A 27806-nucleotide genomic window follows, 5' to 3' on the forward strand; every position below is an offset into this window, starting at 1 on the left:
TTATTGCACTAAAACCGGTAGTACAATGCAACAACCTGCCAACTTGTATGAGGATGGACACGTCTCACAAACTTGGCAACATTCTACTTGTGTATACACACAGACAGTCACGTGACTACACAAATGCACATTTATGAAGGTTGTGCTGTTCGCCAAAGTTTTAGTCAACAAAATTAAAGGAATATTCTGGGTTCAATACACGTTAAGCTCAATCAACAGTATTTGTGGCATAATATTGATTACCACAAAAATTATTTTCTTTAAAATAGCAAAAACGTTTGGTTACGTATGTAACCTCCGTTCCCCGAGGGAGGGAACGACACGTTGTGTCTTTCCTCCGCCATGTCACTGAACCGAGCCACTATTGTGGCCGGACCATTTCCGGCTCCTCAGAAAAATCCTGAATGAACTCCCGTATTTGCGCCGCTTAAATACCCGTATGTCCGGGGGCGGGACATGCAAATACTGGCTGCCAACTCTCATTGGCCTTTTTTCATAGATCAGAGGTGGATATCGGCGCTCAAGAGAGACCCCTAGTGTCGCTTCTCCGACACAACGTGTCGTTCCCTCCCTCGGGGAACGGAGGTTACATACGTAACCAAACGTTCCCCTTCTGTCAGTCTCTCCACGTTGTGTCGGAGAAGCGACACTAGGGGACCCATTCCAATCTTGCCATGTGCTGAACCGTGTACGTGAACTGCCGATACAGAGGCGGGCAGGGATTCATCCAGTGCCACGCATCGTCTGTACCCGGCTGCACGTACCCTTCCCCAATGCCCCATACGAACATCGGGATCCTTCTAGTTACCCTGGGAGGGGAACAAGGCGATGTTTGCCAACATGGGAATGGGCCAGCCTGGCTGGGCCTCTTTTCTCTCTATGTTTCTCGCATAGAGCAATCACGGCCGGGGCCCTTACACGCATATAGGGAAGGGGGTCTTACCAGACCCTGCGGAGACCACACCTGCCCTTTTTCTTGGGGAGGAAAAGTGGTAGACACGTCACACGGCAGTCTTAGGGCTCGTGTGGAAAGTATGGTGCGGTGGTAGATCCCAGCCTCGAAGGGGAGTTGCTACAGCACGGCGACCGGGGCAGCTGTAACTGCCTAAGGGAGACACAGGGGTCCGCTTGTAAGGGGGACAGAACCGTGGAAATGCGCACAGGGGGCGTCCGCGCAGGAGGCCTTCTATTTTACCTGTGGAGCACCTATACCAGTACAGGGTAGCCATCAGGATACCCGCAGTGGCTTGGGTCGGCGAGTTCCTCCACTGAACCGCGGACCCGGAGGGCTGGGGAGGAATCGACCAGGGTCCCGACTCGGAGTGGGGCACCCTGGGAAGAAGGCGCACTACTTTACCTTGACGTCAGGAAAAGGGCGCTGGGCGCAAGCGATCCACCCGGCCGGTCGGTCTACGTGTTACCGAGTTCTACGGGCTCGGACCTGAGAAAACACGAGATGCAACCGACTCAACGCGGAGGTTGTAAAACCTCGCGAAGGTGTTGGGTGTTGCCCAACCCGCGGCTCTACAGATGTCTGCTAGGGAGGTGCCCTTGGCCAGTGCCCACGAGGACGCAACACCCCTTGTTGAGTGAGCTCGGACCCGTAAGGGTAGGGGCACGGCCTGGGTGTGATAAGCCAGTGTGATGGCGTCGACAACCCAGTGGGCGAGCCTCTGTTTGGAGACGGCATTCCCTTTCTGCCGTCCCCCAAAGCAGACAAAGAGCTGCTCAGAGCGTCTGGTGCTCTGTGTGCGGTCCAGGTAAATGCACAGGGTGCGCACTGGACACAGCAACGAAAGGGCTGGGTCTGCCTCCTCCCGGGGCAGCGCTTGCAGGTTCACTACCTGATCTCGGAAAGGTGTGGTAGGAACCTTGGGCACATAGCCCGGTCGCGGTCTTAGGATCACAGACGTGTCTGCCGGACCGAACTCCAGGCAAGTGTCGCTGACAGAAAACGCTTGCAGGTCCCCGACCCTCTTAATGGAGGCGAGCGCGATCAGCAGGGCCGTCTTAAGAGAGAGGGCCCTGAGTCCAACTGATTCGAGCGGCTCGAAGGGAGGTCTCGGGAGTCCTGCCAAGACTACCGAGAGATCCCAGGAGGGAACTAGGCCTGGCCGGGAGGGATTCAACCTCCGGGCGCCTCTCAGGAACCTGAGGATCAGTTCGTGCTTACCCAAAGACTTGCCGTCTACAGGATCGTGGTGGGCGGCGATAGCGGCAACATACACCTTGAGGGTGGACGGGGACAGCCTCCTGTCCAGCCTCTCCTGTAGGAACAGAAGCACTGACCTAATCACGCATCTCTGCGGGTCTTCGGCTCGGGAAGAACACCAATCTGCGAACAAGCGCCACTTTAGGGCGTAAAGGTGCCTGGTAGAGGGGGCTCTGGCTTGGTTGATGGTATTCACAACGGTCGCCGGTAAGCCGGCTAGCTCTTCCGCGTCCCGTCCAGGGACCAGACGTGGAGGTTCCAGAGGTCTGGGCGCGGGTGCCAGAGCGTGCCCCATCCCTGAGAGAGGAGGTCCTTTCTCAGGGGAATTCGCCAGGGAGGAGCTGTCGCGAGGAGCCTGAGTTCCGAGAACCAAGTCCGAGTGGGCCAGTAGGGGGCCACCAACGTGACTTGCTCCTCGTCCTCCCTGACCTTGCACAGCACCGGTGCAAGAAGGCTCACTGGGGGAAATGCGTACTTGCGCAGCCCCGAGGGCCAGCTGTGTGCCAGCGCGTCTGTCCCGAGGGGAGCCTCTGTTAGGGCGTACCAGAGCGGGCAGTGGGAGGTTTCCTGGGCGGCGAACAGGTCTACCTGGGCCTTGCCAAACCGTTCCCAAATCAGCTGGACCGACTGGGGGTGAAGCCTCCACTCCCCGCCGGGCAGGCGTTGTCATGATAGCACGTCCGCTACGACGTTGAGCTTGCCGGGGATGTGAGTGGCACGCAGCGACTTGAGTCACTGCTGGCTCCATAGGAGGAGACGGCGGGCGAGTTGTGACGTGTGGCGGGAGCGTACGCCGCCTTGCCGATTTATGTACGCCACCACCGTGGTGCTGTCCGATCTCACGAGGACATGTTTGTCCCGAACTAACGGGAGGAACTTCCTGAGAGCAAGAAGGACGGTCAGCAACTCCAGGCAATTGATGTGCCAACGCAGCAGAGCCCCTTTCCAATGGCCCGCTACTGCATGCCCGCTGTACATGGCACCCCGCCCGGACCGGGAGGCATCGGTTGTGACCAGAACGCGTCGGGACACCTGCTGCAGGGGCACTCCTGCCCGTAAAAAGCAGAGGTCTGTCCAGGGTCGGAGTGTTTTGAGGCAGGCGCGGGTGATCCTTACCCGATGCATGCCGTGGTGCCATGCTTGTCTCGGGACTCGAGTCTGGAGCCAGTGCTGGAGTGGTCTCATATGCATCAACCCCAGCGGCGCGACCGCCGCGGAGGATGCCGTATGCCCCAGGAGCCTCTGGAAAAGTTTTAGAGGGACCACTGTGCCTGGCTTGAGGGAAGCGAGGCAGTCCAGCACCGACTGAGCACGCTCGCTCGTGAGACGTGCTGTCATTGAGACTGAGTCTAACTCCAACCCGAGAAAAGAGATGCTCTGAACCGGAGTGAGCTTGCTCTTTTCCCAGTTGACCTGAAGCCCCAAACGGCTGAGGTGCCGGAGCACCTGGTCTCTGTGGATGCCGGCTACTTGTAGCGGGGCAAGGTTCGCCTCTGCGACCTTCATGAAGACACGAGGGGACAGAGACAGGCCGAAGGGGAGGACTTTGTACTGAAACGCCTGGCCGTCGAACGCGAACCGTAAGAAGGGTCGGTGTCGTGGCAGAATTGAGACGTGGAAGTACGCGTCCTTCAGGTCTACCGCTGCGAACCAATCTAGATGCTGAACGCCAGCCAGAATATTTCTCTGCGTGAGCATTTTGAACGGGAGTTTTAACAAGGCCCGATTGAAAACTCGCCGGTCCAGGATTGGTCGTAAGCCGCCGCCTTTCTTGGGTACAATGAAGTAAGGGCTGTAGAAACCCTTCCTCATTTCGGTTGGAGGGACGGGCTCTACCGCGCCCTTGGCTAAGAGGGGTGGGAGCCGGGCAAACTGAATTGCGTAACCGAGTCGAATGGTCCGGTGCAGCCAGCGTGATGCATTGGGGAGCGAAAGCCACGCTTCCCAGCTCTGCGCTAGGGGCACCAAAGGGACGAGTATTTTGGACGTACCCGGCGGGGCCTCGCAGCGGGGCGGAACAGGTAATGCAGCGTCGGGCGGCTTCGTTGCGGCCCGAGGCTGAGGTGCTGAGAATAGACTCAAAGCACTTACCTTGCTCCGCGCACCCGGCAGGGGGCGGGTTCGTGACTGAGGAGGAGGTCTGATGCTGGCGTCCTCTGGACTCGTCTGAACCGGCCGGCCGGGGGACAGTCGTGGGCAGGCGGAAGGCGGATCGCCGCGTCTTGTGTACCGGGACTGTCGTATTCTGAAAGCAGATTGCCGTGAGAACGGCATTTGTGGGCCAGGTGACCCAGAGGCAAAGGAAATAGCTCTGTTAATGAGAATGTGGGTACCACAGCCCCCGTCAGGGGGTGTGGAAACATGAAAAAACAAAGGATTCTCTTCCCGGCCCTCCACCGGGGGACGGAGCGGTCTTACCACCTCCGGAGCTAACATCTTCGGCTCTGGGTCGGCTGTCTCAGGAACGCTTGGGAGCCTTCCGGGTCCTGGAGGGGTTCGTGAGACAGGGGGCGTGCGCCGCCTGCGGGGTGCTCGACGCTGGGGCTGAGAGCTGGGCCCGGGTTGAGGTGGAGCAGGAGCTGGTTTCTTCGCAGGGGGACGCCCTCGGCGGGCAGACGGGGCAGGGCCCGTAGCGGCAGGTCTGCGGCAGGGCATCATGTAAGAGATGGCCTCCGTCTGCTTCTCCACCGCAGAGAACTGTTGGGCGAAGTTCTCGACGGTGTCGCCGAAAAGGCCAATCTGGGAGGCAGGTGCGTCCAGGAAGCGGTTCTTATCAGCCTCACGCATCTCGACCAGATTGAGCCAAAGATGGCGTTCCTGGACCACTAGGGTGGCCATCGCCTGTCCGAGTGCCTGCGCTGTGGCCTTCGTCGCTCTCAAGGCGAGGTCGGTCGCTGAGCGCAGTTCCTGCAGCACATCAGGATCAGGTCCACCCCCGTGCATGTTGAGTGCTTTGGCCTGGTGGACTTGCAGGAGGGCCATCGCATGCAGGGCGGAGGCAGCGCGTCCAGCCGCACTGTAGGCCTTCGCGTTGAGCGAGGATGTTGTCCTACAGGGCTTGGATGGGAGTACGGGGCGGCCCTGCCAGGCGGTAGGGCTACGGGGGCATAGATGGTACGCAACTGCCCTATCGACCTGGGGAATCGCCCCGTATCCGTGGCGCACTCCGCCGTCGAGGGTGGTGAGAGTGGAGCGGGTGGCACCTAGACGAGCGGAGAGCGGGGCTCTCCACGTAGACGTCAGCTCATCATGCACCTCCGGGAAGAAAGGAACCGGGGGGATGCGAGGCCGCAAACAGCGTGCCGCCCCCAGGAACCAATCATCCAACCGTGAAGGCTGTGGGGAGGATGGAGGGTTCCAATCCAACCCCACGCTCATGGCGGCCCGGGCAAGCATGTCGGACATCTGAGCGTCGGCCTCAGCCTGGGCCTGCTGGCCCGAAGGCGGCAGTCCAGGGGAGTCCTCGGCATCAGATGCCGCACTCTCCGATGCAGCGGCGAGCTCATCTGCTTCGGACTCGGGAGGATAGACAGCCAGGCCGTGAGGCGAGCTGCTATCGCCGCGAGCGTAGACGGAAACCATCGAGCGTGTTGGGGAACGGGAGGTTCGCGGGGGTTACCCGGCGAAACTGCACCCGCTGCCGCCTCCAAATCGCCCCCAGCGCAACCGCACCGTCCTCAATCCCGTGGGAAGAAGGAGCAATGCGGGGTGCAGCTGGGGTGGCTTGCTTTCTGTTGAAAGCAAGCCGCGACCGCAACGTGGTCATGGTCATGTTCTCGCAGTGAGAACATGAACCATCCACAAACACCGCCTCGGTGTGATCGCGGCCCAAACACACGAGACAGCGCCTGTGGCCGTCTGAAGCGGAAAGCACTCTACCGCATCCAGGAACGACACAGGGGCGGAAAGGCGCTCAAGAGAGACCCCTAGTGTCGCTTCTCCGACACAACGTGGAGAGAGCGACAGAAGGGGAATTAAGGTTACAGTAGCCTAGTTTCCATCCAGCTTTCACACTTTTTTTTTACTTTGTAAGAAATCTGCCCTTAAGCCCTTTCCATACAGAAATGTGTGTTTATCGCTAATTCGACTCCCAGATGTCCCTAATTTTTTTCCTTTGAAGTTTTGGTAAAATGGGGAGAGTATTGAGACAATTCATTGAAATTAGCCAGCTTACTGTCATTTTAATTTCACAAATAAAAGCAATCAGAAGAGTCAAAATGGAACAGTTGCCCTTTTGATAGGACTTTAATATTGGTACTGATGTTGCGCCTATTGCAGGTTGCTACCGGTTCCAACCCAAAAGCAAATCGTCATGGCCCTGTTCAAGCTGGCAACCTGCACATATGTAGTGGGGAAACTTTCGGTCTTCGTATAAGGACCATCCATCAATGTGTATATGCTGTGTGCACAACTATTAAAGAAACATTGATGCAGTGTATTATCAGGGTTTACATATTAGTGTTGTCAAAAATACCGGTACTCCGGTACCAAGTCGGTACTGAAACAAAAACATTTTTACGATACCAGAATTTCTGAAGGTATCAGGGTCTACGTACCCATGCAGAGTCGGGAACTTTTGAATGCTCACAACAAGCAAAAGATGGCGACAAGCAAAGCTGCTGCGGAGTCTCAACTGAATCTTGTTGAAAAGAAAAGTGGAAAGCAAAAACCTATTTGTAAACGGTGCTTTTGCAATTTTCTGACAAAAGGAGGAAACACATCAAACTTAATAAAGCACCTGAAAGACAGACACCCGGATTAATTCAAGCAACCAAAGCAGGTTCGTTTAAAAGCATATTATCATTTGCATTAGGGCTGAAACTATTAGTCGACATTATCGGCAACGTCGAAAATAAAAAAATTCGGAGAAAATTTTTTGTTGTCAAATAGTCGTTTGATCTCATTTAACGTAAAATTAAATCATATTAAACTGTAATGAAGTGTGAGAGCAGCACTGCAGTTCACGCCTGACGGAGGAGAGAAAGAATTACGCAGATCACAGTCCAGATGCCCTCTAAACTTTCATAGCTTCATTTTATGTAGATCGCAATGTATTAGGGAATTATAAAATAAAAAAAAAGTAAATTCAGAAGCAGTCTCGTTTTGTAATAAGCGGATCCGGAGCTCTTTAAAGGAAACATCCCGGCGTTACAAATGTAGTTATTTTAATGTGTTATAGCTTTATTAAAGTTCAAATAATACAGAAGCAGGTCATGTTAATAACTTTAAACTCAGAAACTGCCTGTGTGGTCGGTGCCTCTTCAATGAGTTGCTCGAATGTCCCGATCTCAGGGGGAGAGATTGAAACTGCACCCGGCTGAGAGAGACTCTGCCTCTGGGACGCTCATCCCTCGAGCGCGCACACTTAATGCAGTTAGATTAGAACGCGATTGCTCGCTACTTATTTAATCATAATATATGTCACTGTGCATATCTTATCGGGAAGAAATTTGGCAATATGCAGCTTTATTAATACGAGAGCACTTTGCACATTAGTTTGGAAATAGTTTTTTATTCATTCTTTTGTATGCTTGTTTATTTAGTTTTTTTTTTTAGTACTTGGTAAAAACTTAAAGTAAAAGTTACAAAAGTTGAAGCAAATCTTATATAAGTGTTCAAAAATACTTTAAGCATACATTGTACAGTTTTTTTATAATTCAAAAATAATATATTTAAATTAAAGTGTTGCTCAATTGCATATTTCTGTTCTTAGTTCTGCTGCTAATATTTGTTAACTTTGTTAACAAAAGTGTTGTTTAGTAACCTGTTTTTGCTTTGGTACCGAAAATTGTATCGAGTACCGTTACATTTCAATGGTATTGGTACTGACTACTGAAATTTTGGTACCTTGACAACACTATTACATATGATACATTCCTGATATTCAATACACTATTTTGAACAATCATCTAATTAAAAGCATTGCCATCGCAACTGCATTATGTCCTGCATATTTCTCCAGCAACATTTAACGACCAAATGAACTCTGTTATCATCTCAAATTAATTTAAGTGTGATAATGCAATTTACATTTTCTGAAGAAGCTCAGCAAAAAACTCTTGAAAAAAGTGTAGAACATTCTGAGAATGTCATTCAGCCGACTTAGTCTACAGTACCGGGTAAGGCTAATTTGAATTTGTGTAAAGAAAAGGCATATATAATTCTAAAATATATATATATTTTTTTCGTTTGTTAATTATTTTTTTAATTTAATGCTTTTTCGTTTGGTAATTTATTTAATTGCATTTTTTCAAAAGTAAGATAAACAATAATTTACTAGAATGTAAGTGTTCCAAAAAAGCACACTTATGTTTTTCTCCTATTATTGTGTATCTATTTTTAATTTAAAACATCTTTTGCACAGAAATATGTTTTTTGTATTGTGTGCTAATTCCATGACTGCTGTCTATTATTTTGAATGGTGTGTAAAAGTAACTTTGGTGTGTAAAAATAAACGTATGTCTTCCATGATTAAATTAATCGCAAACAGTGGCCATTCATTTGTTCTCTGTGCACTTGTCGATGTGCATAAAACAAGATATTTGTGTTGGCACTCCTGAAAGTGTCATGTTTGCAGCATCAGATCTATATTCCGTTAAGTTCAATCCATAATCACGTACAATAAATTTGCTTTCAGGGATGTATACCTTGTCGTCATGATTAACACAGGCTAACGATTCAGGCAAATTCTGTTATGTGACACTATATTTTTGCGTTAATGCCAGTTTTCTCCACAAAAAGTGTCTCCAAACCAGTTTTTCGTGACTTTTGAAGTATCGACATAGTTTATGCGCTAGAGTTAAACAGAAAAATATTACGTCGAAATTTTGCGTTTCCATTAGCTTTATTTTGATGCGCTAAAACTTTTTTTTGCAAAAAATCCTTGGATGGAAACGTGTTTAATGAGACACTCACAATATAAGTGAATGTGGCCAATTTTTGGAGGGTTTAAAGGCAGAAATGTGAAGCTTATAATTTTATAAAAGCACTTACATGAATTCTTCTGTTAAAACGTATGCATTATTTGAGCTGCAAAGTTGTTTAAATGGTCGTTTTAGGGTTTGTTGACATTACATCATCATGGCAACGAAGTTGTAAAATTGGAAATAACATTTACACAGAAAAGGTTGGTTAGTGATGTTATCACACTAAAATCATGGTTACATGTATAATGTTTATGTCTTGTGAATATACTATTGAACCGTGAGTATTTTAACATAAAAAAATGGCCTCCAATCACTTCCATAGTAAGTGCCTTACCCAGATTTGTGCTTTTTTTAAATTTTTTAAAGAAACAAGGGGGCAAGTCAAAATAGATTTTTGTGGTAATCAATATTATGCCACAAATACTGTTGATTGAGCTTAACTTGTATTTAACCTGGAATATTCCTTTAAGAAACAAGTAATACATTCCTAAGTGATTCTACATTCTAACAAGAGATTTGTTTGCTCTTTTTGTAAGATGGTATGTCTTGGACATTATAATCAGAGATATGAACCAACCCCTATCCTTAAGTATTAAACTTTAGTGTGGAATTAGTCTTGCACTGTTTGTGTTATGGACACGAGTTATTCCTCAAATTATGCAACTTGTTGAGGGGGAGGTTTACTGTTAATTTTCTAACCAATCAGAAATTATATTTTCACCTAGTAGGCGAAATAAACAGATGAAAATTGTTTATTGAATTAGGGATCCAAGCCATATATAGGGACCAGGATATCATAGTGACTTGTGACATTTCGACTCTTTTGACTTCGTAATTAACCACCTATAACACCCTAACAACCACATAAGCAACATGCTAAAAAACATTTACAACATCTTAGCAACACCTTAGCATTGTAGCGGTGCCTTTTCCTCAAACAAGCATCACTTATATCGTATTTAACAGAAAATGTTAAAATCGACTTCTTTAAATTATTGCATGCAGTAGTTAAAACCAGTATGTAATGATGAATAGTCTGCATGGGGGAAGAATAGAGTGCAACAGTCGAGTTTCTGGAAGTAAAAATCCCATTTATTTTCTCCATAAACCATGTGATTTGTAACAATAACTTATAAACCTTTAAAGACCTACTATGAGCTCTGATGTTGTTAAGCGATGGTATATGCGTTTGTTGAAGCCATGTGACTGCATTATTTCGATGTAAAAATCAAAAATCTTGGTTACAACTGGAATTCCAGGTCAAAAACCACACTACCCATGATCCTGAAGAAAGATCCACCAATCAGAGAGCTGCTGCAAAACCGCTCTGCAGCTATCCCCCACTCCACTGAAGCAATACGAATGATGTAATCGAGTCAATCTGAATATTTGTAACATTCTTAAAATACAGTATATTGTTTCTATACTTATCAACAACTTTAAATCCGTAGTTTTATATTTTTTCATTGTTTTTATTAGATCATCTACTTTTATGCTATGTATCTTTTTGTCTGCTTTTCAAATACATTTTTGCTTCAAAGTAAACGTTTTAATATTGTGATTCAGCTCAGAGCTTTTTGGTGTTATTCATGTCATAACTCTTTAATGACAATTTTTTTATTATTATTATTATTCCTATGGACAAAATGAATGGGGAAAGTACTTCGGGAACCAAGACGGCAGAAAAAGTAGGCAGGCACTGTTTCGCTCTAATAAATATGAGTTATGTGAAACAAGTGTTGGTGTTTCCCATAGTGTTTTGTAGTTAGTGAGTAAGAGGGCTTTTGAGTGGGGTGACTGTAACCTGCGTATGCTGATTTGTGCTGTTATCTCTCTGTCATACAGAGCACAGGCTGGGAGGTAGGTGCTGAATTTCATGGTTAATGCTTGGCCCATACGTGCAAGTTGTGGGCATTTATTATGACTCTCTGTGCTGTGAATTTGACCCATTAACCTTTTTTGGACATTTTCTTTTCTTCGTCCACCCCTTCATCTCTCGTTTCCATGGGATTGCTGTCAGTGATGTGTGGACAGCAGTGCCCCTCCTTTTCTGCTCATATTCCTCTCTCCCTTCTTTCTTGAGGAGAAGCGATGTTAACATCGTCAGTTTTGCAGGCCATGCATGGGAGCCAGTTTGTGACACTAATGACAGATTTATTCATGAATGTGTCATTTCACTCCATCTGTCTCTCTTACTCCATATATTTCTTTCTTTCATCAGCACTGGCATCAACGTCTACTTATCATGTCTCAAAAAGCACAGGGTTCGATTTTGCGAGACATGTTGATAGCCATAACTAAATAAAAATTTTAATTAGGAAAACCATGAACTAGGGCCAGAATGTTGCCAATGGAGAGTAATATGCTAGCATAAATCTTGGTATCTTAGTAAATAATGCATTTTTACATCTATAGGGGCATTTCATGGTGGTTTTTAATTCGAAAACATCTTGGTATTTGCTCCGTCTTTCAGTGTACTTTCTTTCATAGAGACCTATTGTTTCATTTAAAACTAAATCGAACCCTGACTTCTCATTTTCACCAGTGGCTCAAAAGCACAGTGTGATTAACGTAAGACATGGAGCTAACCATAACAAAAATTTGACAAATGAAGAAAACCCTGAATTAGGACAAGAATATGCTGGCATAAATCTTATTTTAGTAATTTTTTATTTTATTTTTCCCTATTAAAGGGGTATGTCATGGTGGTTTTAGTTCAAAATATTGCTGCAAGTGGCATCTTTAGCATACTTTCTCTTGTAATTGAGCTATTGCTTCATTTAAAACTAAATCGACCCCTGAGTTCTCATTTGCACCAGTGTTTGTGTAAACTAGAATTAATCTCGCTTTCACATGGAATATTGCATGGCACAGACTCAACAAAACCTTTGTATTTGACACACTTATTTTAGCATTATACCAGTCTTTTAACTATCCATTAATAAAGAAGTAAACACTTCCCTGCTTGCGTCTTCCTCATTGCATGTTTATTGTCGGGTGTTAGTATTTGTGTGTGTGTTTGTATGCGTGTGTGTGTTTCTTTGTAAAGTATTTATTTGTGTTTTTTGTTAGTGTTGCTGTTTGTTTTGTGTGTGTGTTTTGTTAGTCTTTCGAAGAGGTTCCGGATTAAAATATGTTCTGTTCTCTCCTTTTTTATTTCCCTGGTTGCTGACCCCTCCTCTTCCCACTTTAATTATTGTGTCTTGTGGTAAGTTAATAGTTTTAGGGTTTAAATCTGTAGCTTTATGACTGAAAAAAATAAATAAAAATGATTACAATGAATCAGAGAGGGGCTGAGCCATCTCAGATGACTGATAACTGATGATTTTATTTATTTACGACTATTTTTAATAGTTTTGTTAAAACAAATTGACAACTTAAAGGGATAGTGCACTCAAAATGATAATTCACTCATCCTCATGTTGTTTCAAACCTGTGTTTATGTTCCACTGATGAAAAGGTGATGCGGGTTTGGAGCAACACAAGGTTGAGTAAATGATGACGAATTGCATTGATGTGGTGAAACTAACCCCAAAAAACAACAAATTGTCATGGAATCTGGAGAATGATAGCTAAATTTTGATCACATTCCACGATAATGGAAGACAGGTTTTTAGCGCTGTCAGAGAATTGGCTCCATAGTTGGTCTGCTTTTGCTCAGCCCTCACCTGCATACGATTGACACTTCACTTTCTGTCTGAAGAGCACTCAGAAATGTTCCTGGCCCTGTACATATAACACCCACCACTTTTTATACTTGCTGTCCTTCAAAGGCCTTCTCAGTACCTACTAATGCAATGACATTCATGCAATGAACTTTCAACAAACTAAATAGTCTCGTTGGCTCCGCTCTCTGTCTCTCTCTTCTTGTGAATACAATTGTTCACATACTGTTCAATCATTATCTATGGTTATGCTCTGGTTATGTCCATCTTTGCTAATACATTTCTCTGAGAAATATCCCACCCTGTTCAAAACTGCCTCTTGCTCCACCATTCTCAAGCTTGGCTCAAATTATCATGTTTTCTGTTTTGAGATGCTTACTTCTTGACCATAACTTTCTTTAAATAAAAATAACATAATAATACAATTATTTGTAAGGTTTGTGTATTTATTTGTTTACATTTTGCTATAAGTTAAGATTCTCAAACAGTGTGAACATACAAAGTCAAATGGTAACCAAAGGATCAAAGTGAAATGTGATTATATGTTGGCACATATAAATTAAAAGGTATTGTGGAAATAGAGTAATAGTTGGCTAACAGTAATGCATACACAGACATTACCCATACTAAGAGTGGAATTAGAGCAGTCCATTGAGTCTTTATTTGGTTCTGTTGGGATGTTGCATAAAATATCCTCAAATATGTGTAGAAGTTGAAGTTTAAACTATACAGATGATGCTGTAAGGATACTGTATGTGTGTATTACATCTGTTTTCATGTATTTCTCTGCTTAACTCACTATTGCATCACTATGCTCTGTGTTGAATGCCAGCTATTCATGTAAACATGTATCAGACAATGTTTACATTACTGTTGCCACTTGATAACTTGCTTCCAAGAGAAAATGTTGTGTTTGCCTCGTTGCAGTTTACTTTTTCTTAAGGGTAAACCTTTTTTTATTTTATTTTTTTTATTCAAATCTATGGCATATTGTATGTCAACATTGAGCGTCAACAGGATTAGTTTATCCTAAAGTGGTAGCTTTAGTTGATGGCAGACTTGTAATTGATTAACACATTTGTTTCTTTCAGAATGGAAAGCGAATGTTTGGCACCTATTTCAGAGTTGGATTTTATGGTTCTAAGTTTGGTGACTTGGATGAGCAGGAGTATGTGTACAAAGAGCCAGCTATCACCAAACTGGCAGAAATCTCACATCGGCTTGAGGTACAACACATCGTATACGTTGTAATTGTGTGTGCATGGGTGTGTGTGTTTACCTTTTGTGTGTTTAATGGACAAATTTAAGAAACCAAACATGCATATTCTCTATAATAATAATTCTCTATAATAATTCTGTTGAAATTTCACAGAGTTTCTATGGTGAAAGATTTGGTGAGGATCAAGTGGAAGTCATTAAAGACTCAAATCCAGTCGACAAGTGTAAATTGGACCCAAATAAGGTTTGTTTATCAAAAGGGCCCTAAACTTCTGTGACCTTAAAGTCATTGTGCTCAATTTTAGTAACAGTATTCATTGTCTTGAAATGACACAATACAATACTTAACACAGAATGGCATTGTCTCTGATACAGGCCTTTATTCAGATTACATATGTTGAACCATACTTTGACACTTATGAAATGAAGGACCGCATCACATATTTTGATAAGAACTACAACCTGCGGCGCTTTGTCTACTGCACTCCATTCACACTCGATGGAAGAGCTCACGGTGACCTGCACGAACAGTTTAAACGGAAGACTATCCTCACTAACTCCCATGCCTTCCCCTACATCAAGACCCGCATCAACATCATCCACAAAGAGGAGGTAGCCCAACCATCTATACATTTGTGAAAGTTTATGTGTATTCCTCCTTGATCGTAATTATTTGGCAAGAGTTAAATTGTGTACGTAGTTAATTTAGCAACACTCAAGACTTGTTTCAACACTGACTGTTTAGATCATCTCCACACCCATTGAAGTAGCCATTGAGGATATGCAGAAGAAGACTCAGGAGTTGGCCTTTGCCACTCACCAGGACCCATCTGATGCCAAAATGCTGCAAATGGTTTTGCAGGGTTCTGTTGGCACTACTGTTAACCAGGTGACTAGTTTGGCATTTTTACTTTTTGTAATACATACAGTGGTGGCCAAAAATATTGGCACCCTTGGTAAATGTGAGCAAAGAAGGCTGTGAAAATATACAATAACTAATATAACTACAATATCTAACTTTTAATTGAAGTAAAACAAATGATGAGGGGAAATATCTCATTATTAAATAAATATTTTTCTCCAAAACACGTTGGCCACAATTATTGGCACCCCTAGAAATTCTTATGAGTAAAATATATCTGAAGTATATTCCCATTCATATTTAAAAAAAATTGTGAACCTGGGTGACTAGGAACATGAAATTGTTCAGCCTGACTTCCAGTTTCACAGGGGTACAAACATGAGGTAACACACAGGTCAAATTCCCTTAGTCATCCATCACAATGGGTAAGACTAAAGAATATAGTTCTGATGTGCGGCAAAAGGTTGTTGAGTGTAAGATTGTAAGTGGCTATAACAAAAAAGCTAAAGCATTGAAAATGCATATTTCCACTATCAGGGCAATAATGAAGTTCCATTCAACTGGAGACCTTAAGAATCTGCCTGGAAAAGAATGTGTGTTTATATTGTCAAAGAATATCCAAGGATCACAGCTGAATTGCAGAAATTAGTTGGGTCTTGGGATCAGAAAGTCTAAAAAAAAATATATATATATCAGACATCACCTACATCACCACAAGTTGTTTGGGAGGGTTTCAAGAAAAAATGCCTCTGCTCTCATCCAACAACAAACTCAAGCATCTTCAGTTTGTCAGACACTACTGGTACTTCAAATGCGACGAGTTCTATAGTCAGATGAAAAAGAAATTTGATTTTTGGCAGCAAACACCAGAGATGGGTTTGGCGCACACAGAGATGAAGTACCACCCAATGCCCATGGTTAAATGTGGTCCTGGATCATTAATGTTGTGGTGCTGTTTTTCTGCCAGAGGTCCTGGACATCTCGTTTGGATACATGGCATCAAGGAATCTATTAAATACCTTCTGATAAAAAAATCAATACCTGGCTGCCTCTGCCAGAAAGCTTACAATGGGCCCTGGTTGGATCTCCCAGCTGGACAATATCCAAAACAAACATCAAAATCAACACAAAAATGGTTCACTGACCACAAAATCAAGGTTCTGCCATGGCCATCCCAGTCCCCTGACCTGAACCCCATACAAAATGTGTGGGGTGAACTGAACAGGAGAGTCAACCAACATGGACCTCTGAAATTGTATGGAGGAATGGTCTCCGATCCTTTGCCATGTGTTCTCCAACCACATTGGCATCATAAGAGAAGACTCAGAGCTGTTATCTTGGCAAAGGGAGGTTGCAAAAAGTACTGAATAAAAGGGTGCCAATAGTTATGGCCAATGCATTTTGGAAAACAATATTTATTTAATAATTAGATATTTCCCCTGTTTCAATTGTTTTACTTCAACTAAAGGCTATATTTTTTTTATTTTTTTTTAAAACAAATTTTAATGTAAGATCAAAAGGGATAAAGAATGCCATTTTTTTTTCCACAGCATTCTTTACTCATATTTATCAAGGGTGCCAATATTTTTGGCCACAACTGTATGTAAAGCCATAAGCTGGGTTTACTAGTTGCAAATTTAATTTATGTGAATAATCAGAATATTGCAAAAACAATTTGTGAATAAAGCAGCGTTTCCGTCCCATGTGGTCAAGAGAACAAAACATCATCACTTCCGGGTATTTCCGCACAAAATAGGACTGCAAATAGAAGTTGTAGTCACTGCGGAAGCCACTGTGACTATTTCATTAAATGTAATAAATTCTTTGCTGTTATGTTATGTCTGGGAGCGACAGCATGTCAGACAGTTCTGGGAGGTATAAGTGGCTAAGCATTCGAAGTATAGGTCTCTGTGGGTGTTTTTTAACCGGGACGGGCATTTTTAACTATCCAGTGAAAGTAGGGAATCTCAAGGTAGTAATCGGTGGCCATTTCCAAACCAGGATGGACGTTACTTAACCATCCAATGAAAGTAGGGAATCTCAGTGTAGTTGAAAAACAACTATCCTTGTTTGAAAACGCCCACTGATTGGAAAACGCCCATTTTATTTTTCTGCAGACACAAATCTCAATCATTTTGATGACATGCTTTGACTCTGATATTTCAGAATGACCAGCGCAACATTTGAGATGCTAATATGCAAAGATTTAGGTCCACTGGTTAGTCCATTTATGAGCAAATTATTCAGTCTCATGACTTGAGGCAAAGTCTTTTTTTTTTGCATATCTAAGAATTTATTCAGTTAACATACACTCACCTAAAGGATTATTAGGAACACCTGTTCAATTTCTCATTAATGCAATTATCTAATCAACCAATCACATGGCAGTTGCTTCAATGCATTTAGAGGTGTGGTCCTGGTCAAGACAATCTCCTGAACTCCAAACTGAATGTCAGAATGGGAAAGAAAGGTGATTTAAGCAATTTTGAGCGTGGCATGGTTGTTGGTGCCAGACGGGCCGGTCTGAGTATTTCACAATCTGCTCAGTTACTGGGATTTTTACGCACAACCATTTCTAGGGTTTACAAAGAATGGTGTGAAAAGGAAAAACATCCAGTATGCGGCAGTCCTGTGGGCTGAAAATGCCTTGTTGATGCTAGAGGTCAGAGGAGAATGGGCCGGCTGATTCAAGCTGATAGAAGAGCAACTTTGCCTGAAATAAACACTCGTTACAACCGAGGTATGCAGCAAAGCATTTGTGAAGCCACAACACGCACAACCTTGAGGCGGATGGGCTACAACAGCAGACGACCCCACCGGGTACCACTCATCTCCACTACAAATAGGAAAAAGAGGCTACAATTTGCAAGAGCTCACCAAAATTGGACAGTTGAAGACTGGAAAAATGTTGCCTGGTCTGATGAGTCTCGATTTCTGTTGAGACATTCAGATGGTAGAGTCAGAATTTGGCGTAAACAGAATGACAACATGGATCCGTCATGCCTTGTTACCACTGTGCAGGCTGGTGGTGGTGGTGTAATGGTGCGGGGGATGTTTTCTTGGCACACTTTAGGCCCCTTAGTGCCAATTGGGCATTGTTTAAATGCCACGGCCTACCTGAGCATTGTTTCTGACCATATCCATCCCTTTATGGCCACCATGTACCCATCCTCTGATGGCTACTTCCAGCAGGATAATGCACCATGTCACAAAGCTCGAATCATTTCAAATTGGTTTCTTGAACATGACAATGAGTTCACTGTACTAAAATGGCCCCCACAGTCACCAGATCTCAACCCAATAGAGCATCTTTGGGATGTGGTGGAACGGGAGCTTCGTGCCCTGGATGTCCATCCCACAAATCTCCATCAACTGCAAGATGCTATCCTGTCAATATGGGCCAACATTTCTAAAGAATGCTTTCAGCACCTTGTTGAAACAATGCCACATAGAATTAAGGCAGTTCTGAAGGCGAAAGGGGGTCAAACACAGTATTAGTATGGTGTTCCTAATAATCCTTTAGGTCAGTGTATTTCTGTCATAGCTCATGCATATGTCTTCTAACGGAATAAAGTATTATCCACCTCAAGTGAATGTATGCATTTTTTTTTGCATTTTGAAAATTATATACGCATCTTGGTGTTTCCATTCCTAAAATTTGCATAACAATACGTGGATGGAAACCGAGCTATTATAATTATCTTCTAGATCTAGAGTATCTGTTTGTTTAGTTATTTAGTAGTTGTTTATGGCATAAATGACAATTTGAGTGTTATTACAAACCCATGATTACCAAATATCAATGGAAACAGCCAGATGGATGAGTCAGTGGTCCAGAGAATACTGCTTAAATGTTCCTTATCAATGCATGTACTGTCTCTCCAGGGCCCTCTTGAGGTCGCACAGGTGTTTCTGTCTGAGATCCCAAGTGATCCTAAACTGTACCGGCACCATAATAAACTACGATTGTGCTTCAAAGACTTCACCAAAAGGTTAGATTCCAGATGCTGTGACACTACATTCACATGGACTTCAATAATCCAACTGTTGGCCCCATTGACACAACACAGTATTCAGTAAATAGGAAACATATATTTATCATGTTCAGTCATTAAGCCGAATATACTTAAATCCATGTAGTATATAAACGAGTAACCATCCTAATACTACTATCCAACTATTGTTCTAATAATAGAAAGCTTATTGCAGTTCCTGTGAACAGCCAGTGTTAAACATTGCTCTGACTTGATAATAAGATGGGTATTTAATTTTTTTTAATTATCTTGATACAAATTTATAACATGTTTTAGCTTAAGCTATAATAATTATGGCCATCTAACCATGTAACCTTCCATCATTTCCACAGATGTGAAGATGCCCTTCGTAAAAATAAGAGTCTGATTGGACCAGACCAGAAAGAGTATCAAAGGGAGCTGGAGAGGAACTACCACAGGCTGAAAGAAGCTCTGCAGCCTCTAATTAACAGGAAGATCCCACAGCTCTACAAACCTGTTTTACAGGTCAACTCACACAGGTACGACAGCAATAATGGTGTCAAAAGCTATCAAAAATGCACTGCAGTATTATGCTCAGTGTAACTTTACTGGGATAAAAGGGCAATTTAGCTGTAGACTCAGCACATGAAGTTTCAATGTACCCTAAGTGATACTGATCATATAAAAATTCAAATGTAGATGTAATCGAAACACATTTGAGATTTAATGTGATCTTCATTTGATGATGCTTAAAATACTTTTGATCTATGCCTTGACGGTGGATGTGTGAAGATATTGTAGCGTATCTTCCATCCTACAGTTGTCACTGTGTAGTTTTTATTAAATTAGCTTCCTGCAGAAAATGTTAGGAACCATAGTAGTAATTGTTAATTAATATGTAATGTACCAAGCCAGAGGGTTGTCTCTGTTCACAGCAAATTTATTTGATATAAAATATGACATTTTCAACTGAATCATAAGTCAAATAATCAGAATGGAATGATGACACTTGAGAAGCTTATGAGATATGAGAAGTGGGTGTTATTGAAGATACTGAAATGTCTTATTTTCCCCTTCAACAAGCAGCAAAAGGACAGCTTGACAAGGTAGCCAAGTTGTTGGATAGGCTTTCTTATCAAATTTTTGTTTGCCCCCCGCCCGAACATATTTCCTGTCTTTATTGCTAATTTTTTCTTTTTTTCTTTCAGAGACTCTTTTAGCAGAATGAGCCTTCGCAAGCTAGAAGTGTGAGGACCAAGAATAAAACGAAGACAAATGCAATTTTATTTATTTGTATATATATCTCAATCCTCCTCGCAGTATCAGTGTTTCTGCCATGAAGTATGTAGAAGTTTGGTGCATCATTCCAATTTTGTATTGGTTTATAAAATGGCCTGTTACATAATCATGAGAACTGACTGTAAGCAAATAATGTGTCAAATCTGTATTCAATTTCCTGTGTGCACTTAAATAATTTTTTTTGTACTTCAGTGCATTTTTTTTAAGTCATGGTACAACTTTAAAAAGTTTTTTTTATCCAAACAGATAGCGATTTTTTTTTTTTTTTTTTTTTCAGCAAAATGTAGTTATGTACTTTTGTGTTTACTTCAAATATTTTACTAAATAAATGCTCATTCTGGTTTGCAGTGTGGTGAAAAAGAAATTGTGCACCAAAATACTTTTTTATATGCTGGTGGTTTAATGTGGTAAATAAGAATCTACGAATCCAAAGAGCGAGAAAAAGATATAAAAATATTTACAAACATATCCCTCCCTCCTGCACTATACAATGCCATTTAGTAATAGAATTGCAAGAATGTTTTATTTATTGCTTATACTGTTTGCAGTTGACATATAGCAATAAGTTGACTGCTTGAGATCTAATTGTAATGGCAGAAAGCCAGGCCTGCTCACAACATGGGAAATAGACTGAGTTTAGGAATGAGGTATGGTTGATAGAAAAATAGGCTGCTTTATCCCTGTGGTAATATATAGGCAATTAATATAATCTGTATTTTGGGGGTGACCACCTTTTAAACTAAATGTAATTATATTTGTAAAAATAGACAAATAATATTTATTCACTGCAGAAGAAAACATAACATGTTGTTTGTGCCTCTTTGTAACAAAAATTAAGTGACTACCATCAATCTATTTGGGTTTGCAATCTATAATGAATCTCCATAAAAGGGACGTCAAAATGTGAATTCACACTGTGAGATGAAACCAAAACACGTAAAAATATATGCTTTAAAAGAAAGCATCCGAAACGGAATAGGAAGTACAGAAAAAATTTTTGGTCACATGCACTACAGTAAGTGCCAAGGTGCGTTTGCATGAGGGTCACTGAAAAGCCAACAACATGGAAAAATCAAAGTACAAAAATAGTAATACACATAAAAATCATACTTGTATGAACAATGGCAACAAATGTCATGGCCTTAACAGTTTCACGTAGGCTTTTCACTGACTGACACTTGTTACACAAGCTTATGTAACTGTAACACATCCTGACTTTCTTTTCTAAACCTGCAAACATTTATTATGCATTCCTTAACAGTAAAACTTCAGAACTGAGTGGACCAGTGTAATACCACAGTTTCTGTCGATATCCAAAGGCCTGTTTTTACTGAGGGACTCTCTTGTAGAAAAGCAGGTAGGGTGTAGAGGTGGAGCACGTCTCTGGGGAACAGGATCGCAGGAAGTCCTCTTCTTCAAAGAGTCTCACTTCCGAGTCATCAAAGAGCATCCACTTTCCCTCAAAGTCCAAAAGGTTCTGCAGAGCCAAGTCAGCACATACCTGGGTCCCATCACCCATAGCATCACCACTCTCTTCTTCTGTCTCTTTCTTCACTCTAATGTTTTGAAGCAGAGAACCAGAGACGTGGCTTGCAATGCTGGTAGCCTTCTCAGGATTGGTCTGCTTGCTGTTGCCTAGCTCATAATTGGTGATGCTCCTTTGTCCTCCTAAAAGCCCTATGCCCTCAGAGCACCTCTTACCTCCTGTTTTGCTTTTTACGCTGGCCCTTTTGGGCACATTTTGCCCCCAGCCACTCAAGCTGAAAGACACCTCCCCATCATCATAATCTGTTTGATGTACCTCCTCTTTCTTCTGTTTCATGTCCTCCTCTCTGTCTTGCTCTTCATTCTGAGACTGAGGCTTGAGATCAATGTGATGGAGATCCATCATACGGATGTAAGTGGTGTAATGCCCACTGCTGATGGTTACTCCACTGTGCATGACCACAGCGAAGAGCTCATAGTGATGGCTTTGGTCTGGAACATCAGGCTGGGTACACCACTCATGCAGGGAAAGTCTAAGAGGGGTTTGCAGTGGTGTGTTCACCTTGGAAAGGCCAGCATATGGGTCCATCCTGTTAAGAGTGAAGAATGAAAATTCTGTTGGACCAGATGCTCAATGTATTTTAATAACTCAATATAAATATTTTTAAAAGATTGAGTCAAGCTAATTAAGGGTCTCATCAATTTGGTACTGGTTAAGTCAGCATGCCAGAGAATTTGACAAAATCTGTCAAGTGCATGTCTAGGTCACATTTCATCCCAAAATTAAGAAAATATAATTTTTCATAAATGAAGAATATTTTAGAACCATTTAATTAATAGTAACACACTTATGTCACTTTTACATATGCTGAACAATTTGGAAATTTGTTTTTTCTATAATAGCTCAGTAGTGCAAGTTATAATTAAGTAATTACTGAAATGTATCATTGTTATTTAAAGGTGCACTCAGTAACGTTTTGCTACTAAAGAAATTAATTGCAATTTTGAAACATGTATAAAATCATGACTAGTCATATCAGTAACCTTATAAAAGCAGTTTTATTTTAAATGGGGCAGGGGCTCCCTCATGGGTGCTGCCATTTTAGAATCACATGACCATCTGAATACTAAATCTCTGTAGCACTCTCATTGTTGGACACTTTCACTCTCGGATGAAATTAATCATGGCTGATTGTGAATAGTGAATTTCTACAATGGCATTTGTAACTGAAAACTATTGATTTTGAATAATGCTTCAACCACACCACTAGGTGACACGTCAAAGAGTTACTTAGTACACCTTTTAAAAATATTACATAAATAAAACTCATCGGATCTGCATGAATAATAAATGTCCCTTTTTTTTTAAATGGAAAATTTCACAGAAAGGGGTGCAGTTTGCATCCCTGTATTTTCATTAAATTCAGCTATTTGTTTGCCCTTCTCTGTTTTGAAATGTATGAATTAAGCACCAAACTCAATAAAGAACATACTCCGAACCATTGGCAGCAAAGCATTTCAGGTGGATTGTGACAACCTCTGGTGTTTTGTCAAAAAGAAGACTTCTCTCTGCTTCTGTGTAGTGATGACAGGTCTCGCAGAAATATTTATCTTCACCCACTATCCGCTCCACAGATGCAAACTGAGAAATGGCCCACTTTAGAGTTTTTAGCTCAGGCTTGGGATCTGGAGAAACTGAAGGAGAGCATCTAGTTAAACAGAGGTGAGAACAGCTGTGGACAACTGAGATAATCTATTTTACTTGAATAATCTGTTTGTCCAAATGAATCGACTCACTTTCTGAGCTGGAGTCAGAGCAGCTGGTGTCGTCCTCTTGCACAGGCACACTGATGTCTTGAAAGTCCTCCCTCCTCTCTGTGTAACACTCACATTCCAGGCAGCGTGTCCGCAGCACCAGCTGACCTTGGAACATCCACTTCAGCACATCCAGGCCTGATCGCTCTGATTAGAGAATTTCTATAAGCACTTTTTGTGATAACGGCTTACAGCTGATTATAACTCAAGTCAGTTGCATAATTACAGGAAGCTCCACAAAACGTACTCTTGAAAAGCCATGCCATGACAAACTATAGAGATGTTCTTGAGTTTTCAGTTTAAACTTTTTTCTTGTAAATGTTCTAAATTAAAGCAGTTTCACATTCATGTTAGAAATGTATTATAGTTTTATTCTTTCATTCACAGACTCCAGCTAGGACATAACATCACATGGTTTTGACTGATATTTACCTTCATTCTTTGCCTGACTCCATTTAACACCTTGAGCTGTGCTTTCATTTTCAGGCATGTTCTTTTCCTGTTTCTCTTTGGTACTACAGACTGATTTATCCTTGGCATCTCCTCTCCCTCCAATATGCGAACTAATTCGTCCCATGCTGCGGAACTTGGAGAAGATGCTAGGCTGCTTCCCTGATGGCTTCAACCAGCCCAGCTTCCCTCTCCTCATCCTCTTACCCACCTCTTTAGGGGGACTGTCATTCTCCTCCTCTGTGGTGCTTCCTCTCTCCTTCTCCCGTTCTTCTGCTCCATCATTCTGGTCAGTAACAGAACTCTCTGTGGTTATGTCACTGGAAGACCTTCTCTTTGAGCGGGTCAAAGGCACGTTTTCCTCATTTTTCTTGGATTTGCTCTGAGATTTCGGCTTCTTCTTTGCGTTGCCTGCTTCCGTTTCGCTCTTTCTTTTTCCACTCAGTTGACCGTCAGAGCTTCCATCCTCCTCAAGGGAGGATTCACCTGTTCCATTGCTCATTGTGGTGTCATTTTGGATGCCATTTTGCTCTTTTTTGATAGTGTCACAGGCCTCCTGTATGTTTGCAAGAATGCACTGCAGTACCTCCTGTGCATCATGCTGCAGGTAGCCCTCATACATAGGATTGAGCTGCCTACAGAGAGAAATAGAGCAGGTATATGTTGACTTTGTCTTTAATTACTTGAGGCTAATGCTGCTTCTATTAAATCAAGTGTTTTTGTTTGGTGCTTTAGGCTATCGAATAATCACGTGTTCAGATATATCTGTATATAATATAATTAATCTTAAATAAATTTTGCAGATATTTATGATAATATTTTGACATATTTTCTTTAACTGTTGTTGACACTAGTCTGCAGGATTACCTGAGTGTGTTAAGCAGTCTGCGTGGTGGCGTGGCAAGCTCTCCATCATTGTATTTTTCTGGGTTAAGCAAGAAGCTGGATTGAAGCTGCTCCACAGAGTTGATCAGAGTGTGGAAACTGCCCAACAGCTCCATATGAGCAGGTAGGGTGTCCTCACTACTGTCCTCCTGACAACACTAAAACATACCAATTTTAATGCAAACAGCTAATGACAGCGATATCACTGAAAAACTATTCTGCACATTTTAAATTACAATTATTTTTAAATTAGACTTTCATCTAAATGAAACATAGAATTGTGATTTATTGGTATGTTGTATTTACAGGTAGGGATGCGCCGAAAATTTTCGGCCGAAAATGGCACTTTCGGTTTTCGGCCGAAAGAGAAAAAAGGCCGAAAATATGAGCCGAAAATATATACCTCCTAGCCCCGCCCCTCAGTGCTCAGATTTCAATCTGGATCGATCTAGCCCTTATCACAGCGCTACCAAACAAAGGCCGATCATGTCAGCGGTGTGGAAATTCTTCAACGTTTCTGATAAGGACATCAAATTTGCGATCTGCAGTGTTTATTCAGCAGAACTTTCAAGATATTTATACAGAATACAGCAAGAGATTCTACAGGAAAATGTCACAACTAGCGCAGCTACACCACAACTTGAGACGTATTTATCTGAACTACGCCAGAAGCGGCAATCCCCTTGACTACGGTCGCATAAACAAAGACCGCTTTCCTTTGCTTGCACGGATTGTGCACAGGTATTTATCTGCCCAAGCACCAGCACAGAGAGTGAGAAACTGTTCAGTGCAGCATCTCATGTTCTTGATGAGCTTTCTGACAGGAGAGACTGTCAGAAAGTTTAGCAACTTTTGTTCTTGAAGAGAAACCTGTCACTTGTAGTTAAATAGAAAGCGGTCCAATATGATGTGTATAGCAATTACATTACACTTGTTCTTCACTTGAGGATACATCTGTCGTTTACAGATGAGGTTGGATTTAGTTCAATTACTGCTGTTTTGCACAATCATTTTCACTTAAAGTGTAGATACGTTTACATAAACAGAATAGAGCACTGATCTATATATATATATATAATTATATATTATAATTTTATATAGATCAGTGGAATAGAGGCCCTCTGCCATTCTGCCTGTTGTTTTAATTAAAATTACTGTTGCATATTTAAACTTTTTGAAAGATGTTAGCTAAGTTCATTACTTGACTCTTGTTTTGCATATAATAGTTTTCTAAAACTTTACATTATTTGGATAATTGTTAATAAAATCTGTAAAATTTGATTTTTACAGAACTGAAAGAAGAATAATATTTAATATAGTTTTAATATATTTTTTGTCCAATTTTGTTGTGCTACTTTCAATAAAAGTGTGATTTATTTTATTGGTTTGTAGTTTTTCAATTCAGATTAATTAAATTCATGAAATTAATGAAAAAGTATAAAATTAATACAATTATACACAACATTTTTTTATTTTTTAAATAGGTAAAAATTTCGGTTTCGGTTTTCGGCCAAGTGCATCCTGGATTTTCGGTTTCGGCCCAGAATTTTCATTTCGGTGCATCCCTATTTACAGGCAATGCAAAGGAATATTTCACTTAAGACAAACCTCGTTTTTAGCACCCTCTTCTTGCTGTTTGTCTTTCAGTTTAGCCAAGTTACACAAAGATTTGATGGCCTCTTTAAAACCAGGGCAGTAATATAAGACCTGAAATTTGTAAGGCAAAAACTTTCATTTAAGGAGACCCAACCCACTTTGAGAATATGCCAATGAACAGAATGTCTTGAATAATACATGAATGGTAGGTATGATGATGACAAGGCACATACCTGAAGGATGCTGTTCAGATAGCAGGTGTTCCCCAAATTATTAAGCCCAACGAAAGGGACCAGGCTCTCTTGCTTCTCGCAGGAAAGAGGAGATGAAGGGCATGGTATAGGCACAACCTGGTCATGACTTGGAGGGGGAAACAATAAGGAAACTAGATTATTATTAAACCTTCTTCAAAATCATTTGTATTTGATCATTCAATAACAACAGGCATACTTTGTAGTTTCTTCTGGTTCGGCTGCACCGTTCTCCTCTGCAGGGATCTCTGAGAAGTCCAGGGCTCGTTTGGTGTCCTTCTTCTGGAAGAACTTAAGAGACAGTTTGCTTTTCTTCACAGGACTGCCTGCTGCAGCCACCACTGCACATTCACTCTGCAGCCCGGGCATTTTAACCATTCACTGAGCAAAAAGAAAGACATCAGCGAATGACAAGAAGAAACATGCACACTTAGAACGAGCTGAAGAAACTATGATTTAAACGCGCGAAAAGATCAGCCACGACGCGAGTGAGAGCCTGGAGCTCAGATGCGCCTTAGAAAGTACTAATAAAATGTTCTGCTACAGCTATAAGCCTTTCAGGTGCATTTAATCGGTGGATGTTAAATAGTCACATCATATTGTATCAACACTTGCGGTTTGATCAGTGTTAGTTCAAATGAATAGAGATGCGTATATAGCAGTGAGGCTAACTGACTTAGCCGCCCAACCCACACAACCCTGCACGCGGCGGCTCGTTTCTGAAAGAGTATTTCAGAGTTACGTTCAAAATAAATAAATAAATAAAGCCTTACCTTCTGAGTCTAATTATGCATGCGTTACATTTTCGCTTTCAGCAGGAACTATACAGAGTAAGCAATTTCGTATTAAATGTTAACAATTTGTCAAGCTCGTCTGTTGTGGAACTTGGCGCTTTTCTTCCCTAAATGAGGCGCCTCTGCTACTGCCTGAATAAAATTTGATTTGGGCGAATATATTATTAGAGATTAATGAACAAAAAGAAAACACATTTTCTGAACGCTTTATTTAATACGTATTTATTTATATTAAAAATTTGCTCCTCGAATCCGATAATAAAAAGTAATTCGTTTTACAGGCATTTCAGGCTATCCATTGTGTTAACGGTCACGCATTTTGAACCGATTAGATTTGAAACAGGTACTACTGT

The 27806-nt window shown here is 42.1% G+C and overlaps 2 protein-coding genes across 9 annotated transcripts in view; one reads left to right on the forward strand and one right to left on the reverse strand.

Annotated features, from left to right (window-relative positions):
- Positions 1–20235, forward strand: part of dock7 (dedicator of cytokinesis 7) — an 83145-nt gene extending 62910 nt beyond the window's left edge. For 4 of the 8 annotated variants that reach the window (XM_052140268.1, XM_052140270.1, XM_052140272.1 and 1 more), the window contains 8 exons: positions 10984–10998; positions 13904–14029; positions 14176–14265; positions 14397–14633; positions 14767–14910; positions 18769–18875; positions 19250–19417; positions 20087–20235. In XM_052140268.1, the coding sequence (XP_051996228.1) occupies positions 10984–10998; positions 13904–14029; positions 14176–14265; positions 14397–14633; positions 14767–14910; positions 18769–18875; positions 19250–19417; positions 20087–20129 (930 nt within the window). In that variant the 3' untranslated portion in view covers positions 20130–20235. Of the gene's footprint in view, positions 1–10983; positions 10999–13894; positions 14030–14175; positions 14266–14396; positions 14634–14766; positions 14911–18768; positions 18876–19249; positions 19418–20086 lie in introns of all 8 variants that reach the window. The other 4 variants (XM_052140269.1, XM_052140271.1, XM_052140273.1 and 1 more) reach the window with 1 other exon arrangement.
- A 1257-nt stretch (positions 20236–21492) lies between these two features.
- usp1 (ubiquitin specific peptidase 1) lies at positions 21493–27576 on the reverse strand. Its single transcript, XM_052140279.1, has 9 exons — positions 27433–27576; positions 26859–27040; positions 26642–26768; positions 26421–26519; positions 24795–24970; positions 23910–24562; positions 23460–23624; positions 23156–23357; positions 21493–22252 (listed from the first exon to the last, which is right to left on the reverse strand). The coding sequence occupies exons 2-9, from the start codon at positions 27035–27037 to the stop codon at positions 21505–21507; spliced, it is 2349 nt and encodes a 782-aa protein (XP_051996239.1). The 5' UTR covers positions 27038–27040; positions 27433–27576; the 3' UTR covers positions 21493–21504.
- Between the last annotated feature and the right edge of the window lie 230 nt (positions 27577–27806).

This window comes from Xyrauchen texanus, chromosome 13, assembly GCF_025860055.1.
Source record: "Xyrauchen texanus isolate HMW12.3.18 chromosome 13, RBS_HiC_50CHRs, whole genome shotgun sequence".
Lineage (NCBI taxonomy): Eukaryota > Metazoa > Chordata > Actinopteri > Cypriniformes > Catostomidae > Xyrauchen > Xyrauchen texanus.